Here is a 17,655-nt window from a genome sequence, read left to right as displayed (position 1 = left end):
AAATAATATGTGTTAGGAACTATGGAATTTGGAAGTTTATTCCAGCCACGCCTAGCTCTAGTTATATCTTGTTTGTAAAGGATTCCTTAAGCGAGTCAGTAAAAGTATAATAGACCGAAACAAATCCCACTTAAGACAGGAGCATATACTCTATAGAAAGGGCACTGAGTGCGGGAGTGGCCCTCTTAAAAATTTCACTGTGCGACTCTAGCAGGTGTGGGCGAGGTAGCAATGGATGTGAATGTGAGGTCACAAAGAAGGCATGAAACTTGCTTAGTTGACCGGAACTTACGTTTATTTTTCTCGAAAGTGCCAGAAATTTCCAGACCAACGGAAGTTCGGACACAAAAGGATGGAAAAACACGCCCACAGAAATGAAAGGAGACGAATAAGAATCACGAAGGAAAGGATGTGGAAGTCAACGATTGGCCAGGAAGAAAGCGGAGGGATTTTTGAGAGAACGTAGAGAAGGGTCTAAAAGATTGATACTGGGCAGATTCGAGGAGTTGAGTTTTGGGGTGTGATTCGGAAAGAGTCGTGATCTAGTTTGGGTGGTGGATGCAGTCCTGGGGCAGATGGAAGTATTAGCGGGAGAATTGTGATAAGTTGAATTTGGAATTATTGTTAATGTTGATTTAAGGTGAATATATCTGATTGAAGTAGGAATTGATTAAACAGGTAGGCTATTAAGGAGTTGTGGATTAATTGATTGGAAGGGTACTATTTAATTTGGTTGATTAATGTTGACTGTTAACCTGGCTATAAGGAAATGTTTGATTGAATAAATGTATTTTCCTTACAATTTGAAAACGAACTCTTGATGACTTTGTTAGCCAGCTCATTGGCTGATAGTTGGTAGTTCATTTATACGGACTGTTTAGGAGTAGAGAGAGAGGGATTGTGTGAGGTGAATACCATGACCCATCGAAGCCTATGTAGAACATGAAGAGACACAATGTTATAATATATAAGATTATGTATTAGAAATGGATAATTGTTGGTGAAATGATTGATTTGATATCACGATTATATACACATTTAAACGTTAGTATGATAACAAGTCTCCAACTAAATATTGTATTCAGATAAATGTTATTGAAGTCTTCTTATATATGATATGTCAATAAACAATGTTATATTCTACATTCATGTGTGTGTGTGTGTCTGTTATTCCGAAACTCAGCCAGTCCAGTGGAAGAATACCTAATATAATTGGGGTCCCCGTGAGTCTGGGATTTTCTGAGATCAATCAAGTCAGGTGTTAAAGTGGGAGGGGTTTATAAGGGGATATATAAATAAAATAAATATAATAAATAAATAAATATAAATTAATACAAAAAAGAAGATACAATAAGAAACATCTTTTACCACCCACACACTATCACTCAATTGCTTACAGAGCTTGGTTATGAGCCCTTGAGTTCAGGATTCAATAGAGAAACAAGGAACAGACTTACATTCTGACATCGCCGTTACTTCCAATGTCCTTGCGTTCAGGCTTACTTCAGTTTCTTGGGCTCTCCAGTTTTCCTTCGAGGCATATAGGCTTACTTCAGTTCCTTGGGCACTCCGGTTTTCCTTCGAGACTGACAGGCATGCTTTCTCTTCTGGGGCACTCTTGACATAGTGGCATAGTGTTTTTTGAAAGGCGGCACTGGTGCTTCCGCACAACTCCGCATTTGAATCTGTTGTGAAGTAAGACAGTACTGTCAAGGCCAGATAGCATATGTTAGTGTATGTTCATGTTTGCTTAGTGCGGGTTATGTTGTTCATCTGACCGCTTAGCCTAGGGTCTGTGGAACACCACAGACCGCTAGTTACCGTCACTGGCACCGGGAGCCGGACCAGGTAAGTGGGAAGAGAACTCTGGCTGGCCGACCTTGGGGTTAGCCTGAGCTTCCCAGGGAGGGCCAAAAAAAAAAAAAAACATGATGCACCTTCTTGTGTAGACGATATATTCACACGTGTACATACCTGGCTCATTCTCTTTACAAGGGTTACATTACCAAACTCGCCTACCTCCACTTCAATCCACACTCAGGACCTTCTCCCCTTTGACCACACCACGCAGAAGTCAGACACAGAATGCTCTGCTCTCTCTCAATTTTTCTCTCCCCGAACTTCACTCTTCCCTTCAAGTTTGGCACGCCTCCCCCAAGGACTCCAACCAATCTTCTTTTTCTGTTTAAATTTACCTTTTTTAGAACTTTCTTATTTTTTTTCTCACAGGCAGTATGACAATTTCATGTCTACCGGCAACCTCCAAAAACACTAATTTTCGTTTCACACCTTTCTCTCTAAATGTATATCCGAACACCCAAAAATCAGCAGCCTGACGCAGTTTTATTTTGACGCGAACACTGGACGTCCACTCATTTCCTGTTTTGGTTCTAACGGTGTCATAGATCAAAGGAGGCGCTTCGTATAATCCGTTTCACGTGTTATTGTTCTTCCTTAAGCAACTCCTTCACGGCCGTTCTCAAATGGCACCCTTTTATCTAGTCCTGCTATTCCTGTTTGCTCTCTCCTATTATTTGAATTGATTGTTTACCCCTTTGCTACTATTCTTAATTCTTACGCTTGAAACTGTCCATTACTAAATATAGCATTCTTCAAATTTTAACCTTACCTTTAGCAAAAACAAAGATTTTTATTTTAATTTGTAAGATCTTACATCTCACGAGCTCAAAAGCAAGTTTCCGACACGTAGAACAGCGTCTGGAGATAGTAGATTTTTTTTTTATTTAAACATGAACAGTAGACAGATTTTTCAACAAAATCTAATTACAATTTATGTACAAAGGAAAATATATATATAAAGGAAAAAACTTTGGATATAAAAAAAAACAAACATTTCTACATTTCAATTTTGGGAATTAAGAACACTGTTTCTTGGCATTGGACCAGTCTCATGTTAAATGTCACACGTTGAAAGTGATGGACTCTTCAGTGATGCTGAAGAAGTGACCGCCACTGTTCCATTCACTGTTAAGGTCATTTAGAGTTTCAGGTCTTTTATGGTGGAATTCGAGCAGAAGTCTGCTCTGCAACTTCCTCCATAGACTCCACTTGAGATATTGCTCCGATGTGTCGACAGGAGACATGTCGTCACTTCTTCTTGTGTGCTTCAAGTAGAAGCTGTAAATAACGGCCTTGGCAGTAATGAATAAGACGTTGCAAGTGGTGTGTGCTGTCTACTCAGAGTGAAGCAGGTACCAGTAGTCCTGCGGAATGTGGGCGTGGTTGCAGACAAGCTTTGCTGCATCCAAAGCGTATTTGACTAGTTCCTTGTTCACAGTGCATGCCAGGTATGTGTGTTACAGGGTACTTGGAGTGGCGCAGAAGAGGCATTAGTTTGAGGTGCGTAACCCGAAGATTTTTAGCTTGACTTGGGTAGGAAGGATGTTGTGCCACAGTCTCCACTGGATGTCTGCTTCCGATTTGGAAACTTTTCGATAGATAGAGAGAGAGACAAATGGGGATTAGTTGGCTCAATGTGAATCGCACTGCTGTAAACAGACTGTTGAAGCAGTTTCAAGCCGCGCAAACTGTCTCTCTAGGACTAAGCTGCCCTCGTGAGCTCGGTTTCTGCGAGTGCACAGTAGTCATGATTACCGTCCTCCCCATCCCGGTTTTTACACAGGCCCAGGTTCGATCCCATCAATAATGCAAGGAACTTTTATGGGATTATTTCACTCTAGTTGAGTTAGTTGGTCTCTGACATGGATAGCAAGGGACCCTCCCCCCCTCCTTCGCCATGGAAACTTGGGGTTTTCGTCCAGAAAAACAAGCAAATCGGCCAGAAAACACACGCAATGTGGACATAATGTACATGGGCAGATGGCAGCATTCCCGGGATGCCCTAACATGGCAGGGTTCTTCTTTTTTTTTTTTGTTCTCATTAGCTCTACGCAAGGTACTATACTATCTGACTCTAATTGGGAGGCATCACGAATTGTTTGAGCTTCCTGGATCTACTGGACGGATTTTATCCACATATACCGTCTCCAGAAGACATCATGAGAAGGAAAAGTGGCCCATATGCCCATGTTCCCCTTACCCCTATATACAAAATATATATATACAAAACAGCCCTCGGAACAAAGGATCATGATGCTGCTTTCACTGTCGAAATTCAGTCTTCTCGATTAGTCGAGATTCAGTCTTCAGTCACATTCTCAACACGATTTCATCTGGACGGAATGAGGAACAGATTTCCATCCAATAGCAGTGGGAAAATAGGTACATTTAGAGGTGGTGACTTAATGATGTGGGCTGGAATCATCATCAATGTCTGTATATGTCTCCTTGTGTTCCAGGGAAAAACTATGATGACTGCCATAATGTATCGAGATAAGATCCTTGAACCTTATTTTCTCCATTTTGAAATTTGTCAAAACGTTCTACAGATGGTAGATAATGCACGTCCTCGCAGAGATCTACTGAGCTACAATACAGCTGTGAAGTGGCCAGCTATATCCTATAGACCTCAATCCAATAGAAAAAGCCTGGAATGCTCCAGAGGTTGCCAATGGCTGAATGCCTCCCAGAAAACTTAGCGGGATGGTAACAGCCCTTATGCAAGAATGAAAATTGAACCACCAGCACTAATTTTGTTTTCTACATGATAAATCGATGTTGGATCTGCATTGCTGTCCACAGAGATCACATGTTTAAATGATTATCGGCTACTAATGAACTCATTTGCATAAATATAATTTCTAACCGACATTTATTGTCTTTTTGCATTGCTTATTGAGTCATTAAATCGAATGTCACTAACGTCTTGTCATAATCAGAATAAAATGATTTTGTGCTTCTGTCAACTTTTGAGTGCCAGTGTACATGTACGGTTGTAATGATCTTTCTTGTACAAAATTGGATTTGTATTACCTGTGGATCACAAACAGCGAGCAGACATGACTGCAAGTAGCGATATCACGAGATATATTATTTAATGTCTCCACGAGTCTATTCTATTTTGTTGCTATTGCAAACAAGCTTCTTTCGTACGATTTTCCAGAAAATAGCAATGCCAGAAATTGAAGTCAAAGGCCAATACCTATTTTCGCTCTTCTCACTCCTTAGCTCGCATGTAATACAAAGTGATTACAAAGCCCATTCCCACTTTTAAAAATTAATGACTCGAAAACTATAGGTAGTATCAAAAAATCTTTTTTTTTATTACAATCACTATACAACAGAATTGTCCTTTTAAAATATTTTGTAATATTTTTATCCCTGTTGTTTAGTAGCTACTGAGAGCATGTGAGACTTCAATAGCTCCATATATATATATATATATATGCACCTCCTTTCCCACACTCTATGGAAAAGGACACGGTTCGAATCCCGTCAATGGCAAGCGGAATTTTTATGGCCTTTTTTCACAACGAATTAATCGGTTTCAGGTAAGAATTGCATTATTTTTTCTCTCAGAAACCTTGGCTTTTCGTGCAGTAAACAAGCAGTCGACCGCAGAACACATACAATTTACAGAATCAATATATGCGGCCCAATATGGGCCATCGTGGGTAGCACAGTTGGTAAAAAGCTGAGTTCGGATTCCCGTCGATGACGCGAGGAATTTTTATGGTTCTTTTTCACAATGTGGCTGTGTAGGTTGGTCTCAGATGAGGTCAGCATGATATTCTCATGATTTTTATGATCCCATAAAAGCTCTGTTGGGTTTAAATCAACCAATTGGGGTAACCTCCATAATTTCCAATACCACCCTCAAGGTGTTTGGTTGCCTGAAAGTCCCTGCACAGCTTCGAGTTATGTGTCGGGTCCAGTAGTATAATAATCGATATCCAGAGCACAGAGAAGTAAGATACTCTGCGATTCAGAGAATATTGCATTATGTTCAAGAATGTTTTTATAGTCTTCTTTTCTTAAAATTCCTTAAATTCTGATGATCACCCACTCCAGAAACAAAAAAGTACCCCAGATCAGGATAGAACTACCACTGTACTTGGCTGAAGGCAGTAAAAGGTTTTTAATTCAGTTGATCACCTCACATACTCTACACTTGGATCCAAAAATTTCAAATTTGAATTCATCCATCAACAGTACCTTTTTCCACTCTCTAATTGTCCAATGATGACTCAGCCCAAGCCATCAGTTTTTTTTTTAATTTATTTTTTTTTCGATTTTCCAGTTTTAATAGGCGTTTTCGGAACCGCTTGTTTAGAAGTTTTACAGTGGAAGTAGAACACGGGACAGGAGTTTCTCTGTTCCTATTGAACTGAGCTCGGCTTTCAGGTGCACTAAGTCGTCGATTGAGTTTAGAAATCAGCGTTAGTTTTGTCTTGTGTTTATGCAGAATCGTCCCGATCGTGGTTTGTCCTTTAAACTGACAGTCCCTTTGAATCATCTAACGGTAATTCATACTCCTATGAAACACCTAGACAGTACTGTCAAGGTGTTTCAAGGTGTATGGGCAAAAAACATATCTAGTTTTTTGCCCATACTTTTCAAGGAATAACTTTCTTTATACAGAGGTATAATTGAACTTTTTTTTCAGCACGCAGCTACTTATTTCTTGCCATATTTATCACGAAACACATAAAACTTCACCAAATACTCTTTCTGCGTGAAGGGTGTTCGATTATAAAATTTACAACTCTTACTCCTCAATTTATATTATTGCAAAACACTCTAGAATAATCTTCTAATATATATAGCGTTGAAACAATAATCACACTTTCTAGAAACTTCTACGTCCTACCACATTCAGGAGTTTTCTATATCTTTCTTGAATGTTTTAGAATTCTCTAGAAATTTAAATATTATTTAAGTTTTTTTATACATAACAGAAATATTTTAATAAAAATTACTAAACGAGTTGGTCCAATTTTAATAAAAAATTTGAAAATTAAGAAAAATGAAATGTGATTCCAAACTTTCAGGCAGGTTGTGTATATATGGCTAGAAGCCTCCTTCCAGTTGTTATAATTGTGGACTTACAGATTTAGATACTCTTTGAAGTATCACAGGATGAGTACTGTAACAAATCAAATAACTTATGAAATGGCCACCGTCATCAGATATAACAAAAAATTTCCTATTACAATACATTGTTCACTCAGAATTCTTTGAACCTAGACTATCTGCAGCCTAATTTTTATAACACTTAGGTAATTTTTCTTGGTGATTTTACTGTTAACAATTCCAGTTGGCTTCAGTTTTCTACACTATTCGATAAAATTAATAGAACAAAATGTTTTTCATGGATATTTTATTGTGAACAGTGTCGCCAAAGGCGAATATTCGATACGGTAGGCATTTTGGCATGCAAATTCAGATTATCCAATAGAAATCGATTTACCACCTGGATCACACATTGTGCAAATTATCCATGCCTATGAAAACATGGGTTGCGACCATATCACTTCATTTCCATTTTTTGGCTTGCTCAATGGGATAGCCACATTTTCAATACTCAGGATGGCAAGTCCTAATCATTTAGATGATGCTTTGAGATGGCGGGCTTGGACGACTTGAAACCAGGCAGTCGCAAGCAGAGGTGCCACATTGGCTTAGTGTGTCAAGCAGTGTCGTCTTGGACCAGTTTCTGTCCTGAGACTATTGAAGCAATTTCAGGAAACAGGGGCCATTACAAGAGCCGGTCAAGTTTGCCTGAGAGCTACATCAACCAGAATGCACCACTATCTGGCTCTAAAGCAAGACAGAACCCTACAATATGATGTCATCAATGCAGCAACATGAAATCACACGATTTCATGTTGTTGCAGCACAAGTGAAAACATTTCCAACTGGACTGTGCTAAGAAGGCTCAATTCAAGTGGATTCTGCAGAAGGAAGCCAGTGGTTGGTAACCCATTCACTCCAAACCACTGCAGAGCTCGTCATTGATGAAATAGCAACTACAGATTCTAGATGTTATTTCATTTGGAGACGAGGAATGCAGTACCATCCTTTCAACATTAGAGTAAGGGGCACATACGGTGGAGGCGGAATAATGATCGATGGTCAGAACCTTGTTGTTTTTGATAGGGTACAGTAACTGCGCGGAGGTACCGAAATCAGACCTTCGAACCCTATGTGTGAATTTTTAGGGATGTGGTTGGCAATTTTCATTTCATGTATGATAACACCACTGCACATACAATTCAAGTGATGGAGGGATATCTTGAAACTGAAAACAATTTTTTTATTCCACCCGAAAAATTAAATTCATCTGCCATGCTGTCTCGCATGTCTGTTAATTACATGTTCTATGGTCGATTTGTCTGTTTTACTAGACGAAAAACAAGTTTCTGGGGGAAATACCTTGCTATCTATGCTTGAGACTAACTAACTCAACCACAAGCGAAAAAAGCCCATTAAAGTTCCTTGCATCATCGACGGAGATTCGAACCCGGGCCTTTTCCACCCAGTGTGGGGAGGATGGTGATACCACTGTACTTCAGTACATATCTTGAAACTGAGGATATCCGACTGCCATAGCCAGCACGATCACCAGACATCTGATCGAACATGTGTGGAATCTCCTTGGGCGTCATATTGAACACCAACAATCAACTCCCATCACTTGATAGTTAAGGTGTGCTGATGAAGAATGGGATTTTGTGCCACAGAATCTTAGACACCCTCTATCGAGCATGGTTCACTGCTGCCAGGTCTGTTTAGCCGTTGTATTTTCGAGAATCTTGTATTGACTTCGGCAATGTAACTTTTTTGGTATTTATCCAACCCCTATACCTGTCCAGTTTCTGTTTCCTATTTTATCATTATTCTATTGTACACTACCCTACCAAATTTTGTCCTGCTTTGTCGCAAGCTGCGCTAGTCACCCGTTTTCTACATGTGCAATTATTTGACCTGACAGCTTTTTCATTCATCTACCAGAACAGCAGACAACCCTAACCATACCCTCAACACCCTTTATTTATCCACCTACATTGCTTCAGAATACATCAGTGTTAGTTGTCCTGTAGAAACTTCAGATTGCTACTTGTTTGTAGTTGAGTTTTAGGTGCATCAGCAATTAAGGCCATATTGCTCCAGTATTATTGTATGTAAATTGTGCGTGTTCTGAGGTCAATATTGTTTGTTGGATGAAAGAAACTATGTAATCCTTGCCAGAGACCGACTAACTCATCCACGTTGTGAAAAGGTCCATAAAACTTCCATCTTCGATGAGACTCAAACTAAAGTTGTTTCCACCCAGTACGGGGAAAATCCTGCCAACTGTGCTACCCATGAGAGCCACTTGGTAATGGTCTGTTCTCCAATAGAGCCTTTCTAATGGCTATTCTCAACCTTGTGTTTGGCATTACAGGAATGGGAAATGAGATAATCTGCACGATTTATATTTCTCTTTTCCATTATAGCATTACAGTTGCAAAGCTGAAGGGAAAGCTAAGCAGGACGAGGCCTACCATTGTTTGTAGTGGTCTCTTTGAGGAATGTGTACCGTCAGGTACCTTGGGGTTTGTCTGGAAGAGCACTTGTTTTTTACGAAACATTATATATCTAAAACAAAAATTAAACTCCTTTATGCCAAGCTTTACAGAGTAATAAGGGTGAAATGGGGAGTCAAAGGATGATCATTAAATATGCTACGAGTGTATTTGTTCCCATTATCACATATGCTGCTGGAGCTTGGCATCATAGTGATTAATGTTGTAATTAGAAAGCATTTAATGTCTGCCCAAAGGTTCACTCTTCTAGGTATTACCAGGGTCTGCCGCACTGTCCCTACTGACACTCTGAATGCAATATCTGGGAAGATGCTTGCAGGTTTATTGGTAATCTGTGCAGGCTTGAGATACTGTCTTAGAAGAGGCATCTCTGCAGATGCTTTTTGGTATTTAGTCATGCCTGGGGATAGGGGTGGTGCTTGCAGTGAAGAGACAAAGGATACATGATGAGTTAATGAATATTTGGCAAACTAGATGGAATGACTCTGATAAAGGCAGGGAAACCTACACTTTTATTCCTTCAATAACAACCGTGAATTGTAAATTAAGATTGTGGTTACAGTTCAACTTAGTGCTTGTTTCCTGCTGACTGGGCATGGCTTAATGTCTAGGCTGAGTCAGTTTGGTTTGGTCCCTGCTGGCTTGTGCCTCTGTAAGCTGATGGAGACTGGCCTTCATGTCGTGCTCTATTGACTCTATTATGAAGATCTGCGCAACACATTTGAACGGGAGACCTTTTATTTGGATTTCGATACCTTGTCGGATTTGTAAGTCAAGTGTCCTTTAAATGTTTCTCAACTTTTGTTAATAATGTGTTTAAAAGGAGGGCCATGTTGTTAGGTGATTGTAGTGGTATTTCGTCACAAGGTATAGGAATAGCAGCCAAAGGCACTGGATAGCACAATGTGCTATTAAGTACCAACGAGCTAATATACCGGCTGTTTTTATTATAAAGCATATTATGTGAAATTTTATTGTTATTGAACTAAGATTTAATTGGAAATTTTAGATTTATTGTTATTTTAATTTTATTTTTTATGTTGATAATGAATACATACTTGTAAATCAAACCTTGAGAATTAGGGCATATGGGCCTAGGCCCTGGAGGCATGTATGGGATGAGGTTGTTAATATATGTAATATTACAGTTGCAAATCTTTCGATCCCAATGTTTATGGGCCTCAGATAGCACAGTTGATATAAATACTCTCCCCAATCAGCTGAAAAGACTAATTCGAATCCAATATACAGCAGCATATACAGCCCAATTTTTATGGGCATTTTTCAGAGGTGGCAGAGTTAGTTGGTCTCAGGCGTGGGAAACACGGTTTGATTTTTCCATTGGAAACTCATGATTTTTGTCCATCAAATGCAGATCAACCATAAAACACAATTTAAAGACAACACAATCGACTCTAAGTCACTCATGAGCCTTACAATCTAATGCTTCACGATATCATGTCAATGTTATTCCTGTATGGCTGCAATCACTTATTCCATACTAACATCTAATCCTTTATCTAAAACTGTCTTCTAATAAATGTGCTAAGACTCTTTAAGATAAGAATATTGTATACTGCAATTGGCTTCTATCCAAACCTGCAGCTTCACTTTCTGCCTACACTAAAGCTTGCAGCATTTATAAAACAATTATTCAACTGAACAAGTTTTTTACTTTTAGCCTGTCCAAATTTGAACAAAGCTAAGAGTAGAAAACTTGCTTCTCATCTAGTTATTGAGAATTCTGGTCTCTTACAAAGCTATGGGCTACAACTACTCTCCTCAGTTAGAGACAAATTCGAGGCATGGACAGAATTTTTCTTCTCTTGTAGTGGTTATCTTGGTAAACTAACTCATCATATACACCAAGTGGACAGAAATCATGGGATACCTACCTAGTAACGGGTAGGCCCACCTTTCACCAAAATAAGGGCAGTCACACAGTGAGGCACTGAGTCCACTAACGCGTTTCACAGGTATTTCCATCCATGCTTGCTGCACCGCTGTCCATAATTCTGTGGCATTCCTAGGTAAAGGATTCAAATCTCGAACGGAACTTTCCACAGCATCCCAAAGATGCTCCACAGGGTTCATGTCCAGTGAAGTGGGAGGCAATTCCACGGTGGTAAAATCTGCAAAATACTCTTTGAACCGTTGTAGTCACTACGGCGTTGTGGAGAGGTGCACTGTCCTGCTGGAAGAGTCCATTGCCCTGTGAGTGCACAATGACCATGAAGGGTTGCAGATGGTCTGCAAGGATGGACTGTTCAGAGATGCATCTAGATGTACCAGAGGCCGTGTGCTAGTTGAACACGCCACAGACCATTACCGACCATCCACCTGCCTGAATAATTCCATGTTGACATGACAGATGCATCATCCAAGGTCCAGTATTGATGTTCTTTCACCCAGTTGAGGCATAGTCCTGTGTTGTGATGTTAGTAATGGGACTTTGGCAGGTCGACGGCTCCCATAACCTATTGTGGCTGATTGACTGATGGAGACATTTCTAGCATCTCCTTCATTGAAGTTGGCAGTGATTTATGCCACTGTCGCTCTCCGATTGGCTGAAACAATGTGAGACAGATGTCGACCACGTTCATCCACCACCTTTCTCCGTCCACAGCGCTGTCCCACAATGAGGTTATTTCAGAAATGGTGTATTCCCGATACTGCCGAACGGGGATAGTGCAATTTCTGTACCACCTCCACGATACTAACCCATGCTTTGGGCAACCACTATCATTCCTCTTTCAGTCAGTTAACTCACATTTATCCATATTGACATCGAATTACCCTCTATGTGAATGCAGTGTACCCATATACATACCAAGCGGTGGCTTCATCCACTAGCAAGAGGGGTGACAGTGTCGCATTGCCCAGGAACCAGGTATTCCATGAATTCTGTCCTTTCAGTGTACTTTATATGCTTGATTCAGTGCATCCCATTCTTCTGACCAAATATCAGAATTTTTAACAATCTTTTTATATATTAAGATAGCCCTAGGTCTTGAAGGAATTCGTCCACTTTTTTTCTTGTACACCTGAGCTTGCTCCTGTTTTGTCATACGTTTACTTTATTTTCCTTTCTCCTTGGAAAGTTGTTAATATTTAGCAAGTTCCTAAAAAGGATGACAAATCATTCTTCTAATTATCACTCCACTGCACTTCTACTTTCCAGAGTAATGGAAAAATCCATTAACCCCCAACTCTTATGCTATCTTGATAGCTTCCAGCTTGACCAATGATCACTATTTCAGATTCATCAGTGATCCACATGTTACGTATTGCTCAAATTATTCTTGGAAATGTAAGGTGGAATGTCATGTGCTATCATCAGCAAAACATTCCTTCATTTATCTCTTCTGCTTGTTTTCGAACAACCTTCCTTCACACAAATATTTCCACATAGATATTCAAGCCTAATATCAAGGTATCTTCTTTCTTTTCAGCCGTCAATGCATTTTTTGCATGACACTACTATAGAATAGGTTACCAATCCCTTTTGTGCTTCCATATTTCTTTAAAAACTACACAAATACACACTGAGTGATCACTGAATTATGATCACCTACCCAACGCCATGTTGGGCCACCGTTTGCTAGGATAACTACTGCTATTCACCTAGGCATTGATTCCACCAGTTGTCTGAAGACATCCATAGAGATCTGCAGTCATGATGCTTGTAAGGCTTTCCAGTGTTGGAACAGATGGCAGTTGTGTGTCCATATGCCTCACTTCCCATTCCAAAACACCCTACAGTTGTTTAATTGAACAACTGTAGGGTGTCAGGCAAACTTGGAAACCAATCAAGATGAGTGATATCTTCACTGTTTCTCAAACCAATTGTCACAGTAAGGGTAGGATGGCATGGGATATTATCATCTCATGATAATATCCAAGTAATGGGATATTATAAAGTAATGATGAACAAGTATGCCATAGAAAGGGATATAATGATTGAAGGAGCGGTAATTTAAAAGGTGGAGTCATATGCTTTATCTAGGACAAGTCATTAGCTGTAATAATGATAAATGGCTGGAAGTCAAGAGAAGAATAAATTTTAGATGGTAGCATTCAGGAAATCATCACATACTGAGGAGCAATATCCCAATTTGTCTGAAACATAAAATAATGAACCAATGTATAGTCCTCACCATGACTTATGGAATTGGAACTTGGGCACTTACCAAAAGAATGGAAGAGAAGCTGAGAACTACACAGCGAAAAATGGAACGAATTACATTGGGAATCAGACTGTTAGATAAGAGGAGAAACACACATGGATCAGGCAGCAAACTCAAGTAAAGGACATTCTTATCAAAATGAAAGAACTAAAATGGTCTTGGGCAGGACACATAGCTCAAAGACATCACAGATGGGCTAAGAAAATAACAGAATGGTACCCAAGAGGAGCTAGAAAAGCAGGAAGACAATGATGGAGATGGACAGATGAAATTCCTGAGTTTGTGGGTAGTAAATGGATGGCCATTGCACAAAATAGAAGGAACTGGAAAGTTGCTGGAGAGGCCTTCATCCTGCAGTGGATTGAAAATGGCTGATGACGATGGTATTAAGGGTAAGTTGCTACAATGGATAAAAGGATGGATGAGTGTGAGAAGGCAGAGAGTGGTAATCAATGGACGCTGCTCTTCATGGACTGTTGTTATTAGTGGAGTCCTCCAGGGTTCGGTGTTGGGCCCGCTGTTTTGTATATTTATCAATGATACTGTGAAGGTATGAGGTTTAATGCCGAAGTTTTCAGATGATACAAAGGTTGGCAGGATTGTTAATGACGGTAATGGCAGTGTGCAACAGGAGCTAGAAAATTTGGGCAGATGGGCTGAGAAGTGGCAACTGAAGTTTAACATTGACAAATGCAAAGTACTGCATATGGGTAGAAGTATGCCCCAGAGAAACATACCAACCACGCAGTAGTACACTTAGGGTGGTAGAAAATGAAAAAAGACTTGGGAGTAATTGTGCAGTCAGATATGAAATTTTCTGAGCAATGCAGACAGGCTGCCAGAGCAGGTCATGGGGTATTGGCAATGATATACAGGAATTTTGCTTGTAGGGAGGTGATTATCCCTTTATATAAGGCAATGGTCAGGTCACTTGAGCACTGTGCACAGGTCAGGTGGCCTCAATTGAGGATGGATGTAGAGTTGCTTGAGCAAGTACAGAGAAGGGCAACGTGAGGTGTTAAGGGAGGAAAACCAGAAGTTTATCAAACTGTAACAGACTGCTTAATGATTTTCTAATAACTGAGAGCAGAGTGGAGGAGAAATTGTTGAAGTTAAACATAAGAAATGCACCTGGAGTGTATGGGATCTATCCATCTCAGGTGCATTCCTGGAGTCATGTGGGAGGGTGGTCTTATTAAGAAAGGCATAAGTTCTGCAAATTGCAGTGTTTGGAGACTATACACCTGCAAGGTGATCTGATGGAGGTGTATAAGGCCTTGAATTGGTTGGGCAGGCTCAATTCTGATGGGATTCTTCCTCTTGCTCGGATTATGAACCGGGGGTGGGGGGGAGAGAAATTCAAATTGAGGAAACAGTTACAGAACTGACGTGCAGAAATTTGCCATTAGTCAGCGGGTAGTTGATTGCTGGAAGAAACTTCAATCTGTCATGGAAGGTGATAGCTTAAATAAATTCAAGGAGGAACTGGACAAATGTTTAGAGGGAATGGATGTGTAAAATGATTTTTTTGGCTGATGCTACATAAGATTGCTTTCTTGCATCACAAGCCTGAACTACTACTACTACTACATGCATGAGGGGGCATAAATTTAAGTTGAGGAAGAATGGTAATAGGACAGATGTACAGAAATCTGTCTTCAGCCAGCAAATGGTTGATTGTTGGAATAGGCTTCCATCTGTTGTTGTTGTGGAATTGGATGGTTAATTCAAGGAAAATTAGTATTAGCAATGGCCACCTGGTGCAAGGAAGCCTCTGGCTTATGCTGCACCAGCCAAAAAAAAAAAAAAATAATGAAATAAAGTAATAAGAATAAAAATAGGTTTTTTTTTTTTTTTTTCTTTTGTCTGATGCTATATAAACTTGCTTTCTTATATCTTACATCAGCTGCCACTGCTAATACTAAGTGTCCTGCACTGCATTTCTACATATGTTGTTTCCTTATACTTTCGAGGAACCAATTAACACTGGATATCAAGTGTCCACTGTAGATAAATTTAGCCACAATTTCAAAGATCACATTTTGATCCTCAACTCTAACAGTTTATCACAATATCAAAAATTTGTTCTCATATTGTTACAAACATAACTAAATCATTTTATGATTTTAATGAAAATTTAAAGTAATATTTATTACACAGCTACTTACATGCAAATAATTTTTATCTGAGTTCATGCTTATGCATTTCTGAATGTAACAATACTGCTCACAATGTGATTTTAATGAGTGCAATACTTTTATAAACCAAAAGTAATTTCATCTAAATTTTATCATGACTATGTCTAGTTTTATAAAGAACATTTTCAATAGGAAGAAGCCTTAACAGGATTTCACTTAGTCTGAAATCTTCACACCACGGCAAATTAAAAATTTTGAAGTTACACAATTTTATTTAACTATGTATTTTGGTGCTGTATGCATTAAAAAGCACAAATGTTAATCTGATTATTAATCAAAAACTGTGGACTAGGTTTATGTGTAATAATCTAAACTGCTAAGTTATTAATCACCAAGAACACAAAAAGAAAAATATTATATACAAACAATAATAAAAAATTGCAAATAAACATTTGAATAAATTGATTATCCATTTTTAATTATGAATTCTGTTTTAAAACATTAATACCTAGTCATCTGCATTTTCTGTAAATCTTGGCAATCTGAGACCACATGATATAATCTACAAACTTTTATAATCTTTTATAATATGCCAAGTAATATACATTTATTATCAAGATATTCCAACATCACCATTTTAAAAAATATATTTTTTTTAGGTGTTTCGCCTATCATAAAATAAACTTATTCAAAAAGAACATTTCTGTTTTACATAAATATAGAGATTATATACATGGAAGGAGACATACCTGGACAAGAAAATGCTTATTACTCCTGTAGTAAACAATAAAAATTAAATGCCAGAAAAGGTAAGTCTGCTAATTTTGAAATATTACAAAATTTCAGAATATAAACATTTTAATTTACATCTGTAAAAGGCAAGCCTTAATTCAAATAATAAATTATCCATTCTAATAAATTACATATATCACTGTACATTCAATATTCAGATCATTCAAAGAAAGAATTCGAATGATGCTGATGTAAAAAAAAGTGAAAACACACACACATCAGAACCAAAGATCATCATCGTCATCTGCTTCACTGTCATTATTTCCCATCAAATTTGCTTGAGAACTATGCTTCTTTCCTTGACTAATAAGATTATCATCAGAATCTATTGCTGTTAAGACATGACTAATGTGGTCCTTTGAAGAAGGCCTTTCTGTTTCTTTGTACTGTTCTAAATCATAACCACTACTTTCAAGGTTTTCTAAGTGGCATTCAATAATTGTTTTTTTTGAATACTCTCCATAGTCTTCTCTTTCAGAACTTTCTATATTTAAAGAAGTTGAAGCAACATTATTATCACTTTCACTTTCTTCACTTAACCTGTATTTTTCATCGTCACTGTCACTATTCTCTGGAGTCATCTGAAGGTCTCTAGCTAAAACGCCACCTATATTCGCTTCACAGTCTCCTTCAACATCTGCAAAGTCGTCCTCCATTTCCAAACCCTAAAATAAAAATACAAAATATAAATAGCATAATCTCATTAATTTACAAAACTCACTTTTCATATTTCTAAAGTTATATATGGTTGTTATCTATTTATTACTCAATTTTTTATTTAAAATTAAAGAAAACTTATTATGAAACTTCTTGAAATATGTCACACTGAAGACATCAATTACAGTGTTTGTCCAATGATACCCACCCCCAGATTTTAGAAAGAGAATTTTGGGAAAAAAAAAAAAAAAAAAAAAACATTTTATTGCATATAACGGATGGTTATAAAATAAGTTTCCCTATTCAGAAGACCCTAGTATCAAAACAGTTAGAGATAGTGTGAGATAGAGATTGAAAATCAGTGGGTATGTCATTTAGGGTATGGGGAAGCGATCTGTGAAAAAAAAAAAAAAAAAAAAAATTAGTTCAAAT

The 17,655-nt window shown here is 38.4% G+C and overlaps 1 protein-coding gene across 1 annotated transcript in view; it reads right to left on the bottom strand.

The window, feature by feature from the left end:
- Window positions 1-16,602: 16,602 nt before the first annotated feature.
- The window catches only part of LOC150085526 (transcription initiation factor TFIID subunit 1-like), a 700,666-nt gene continuing 699,613 nt past the window's right edge, over window positions 16,603-17,655 (bottom strand). The window contains 1 exon segment of the mRNA XM_090374589.1: window positions 16,603-17,231. Coding sequence (XP_090230715.1) covers window positions 16,785-17,231 — 447 coding nt within the window. The 3' untranslated portion in view covers window positions 16,603-16,784.

Source organism: Mastigoproctus giganteus, chromosome 5 (assembly GCF_048544385.1).
Source record: "Mastigoproctus giganteus isolate SK-2022 chromosome 5, ASM4854438v1, whole genome shotgun sequence".
NCBI classification, from domain to species: domain Eukaryota; kingdom Metazoa; phylum Arthropoda; class Arachnida; order Uropygi; family Thelyphonidae; genus Mastigoproctus; species Mastigoproctus giganteus.
This window is presented reverse-complemented; position numbering and strand designations above follow the sequence as displayed.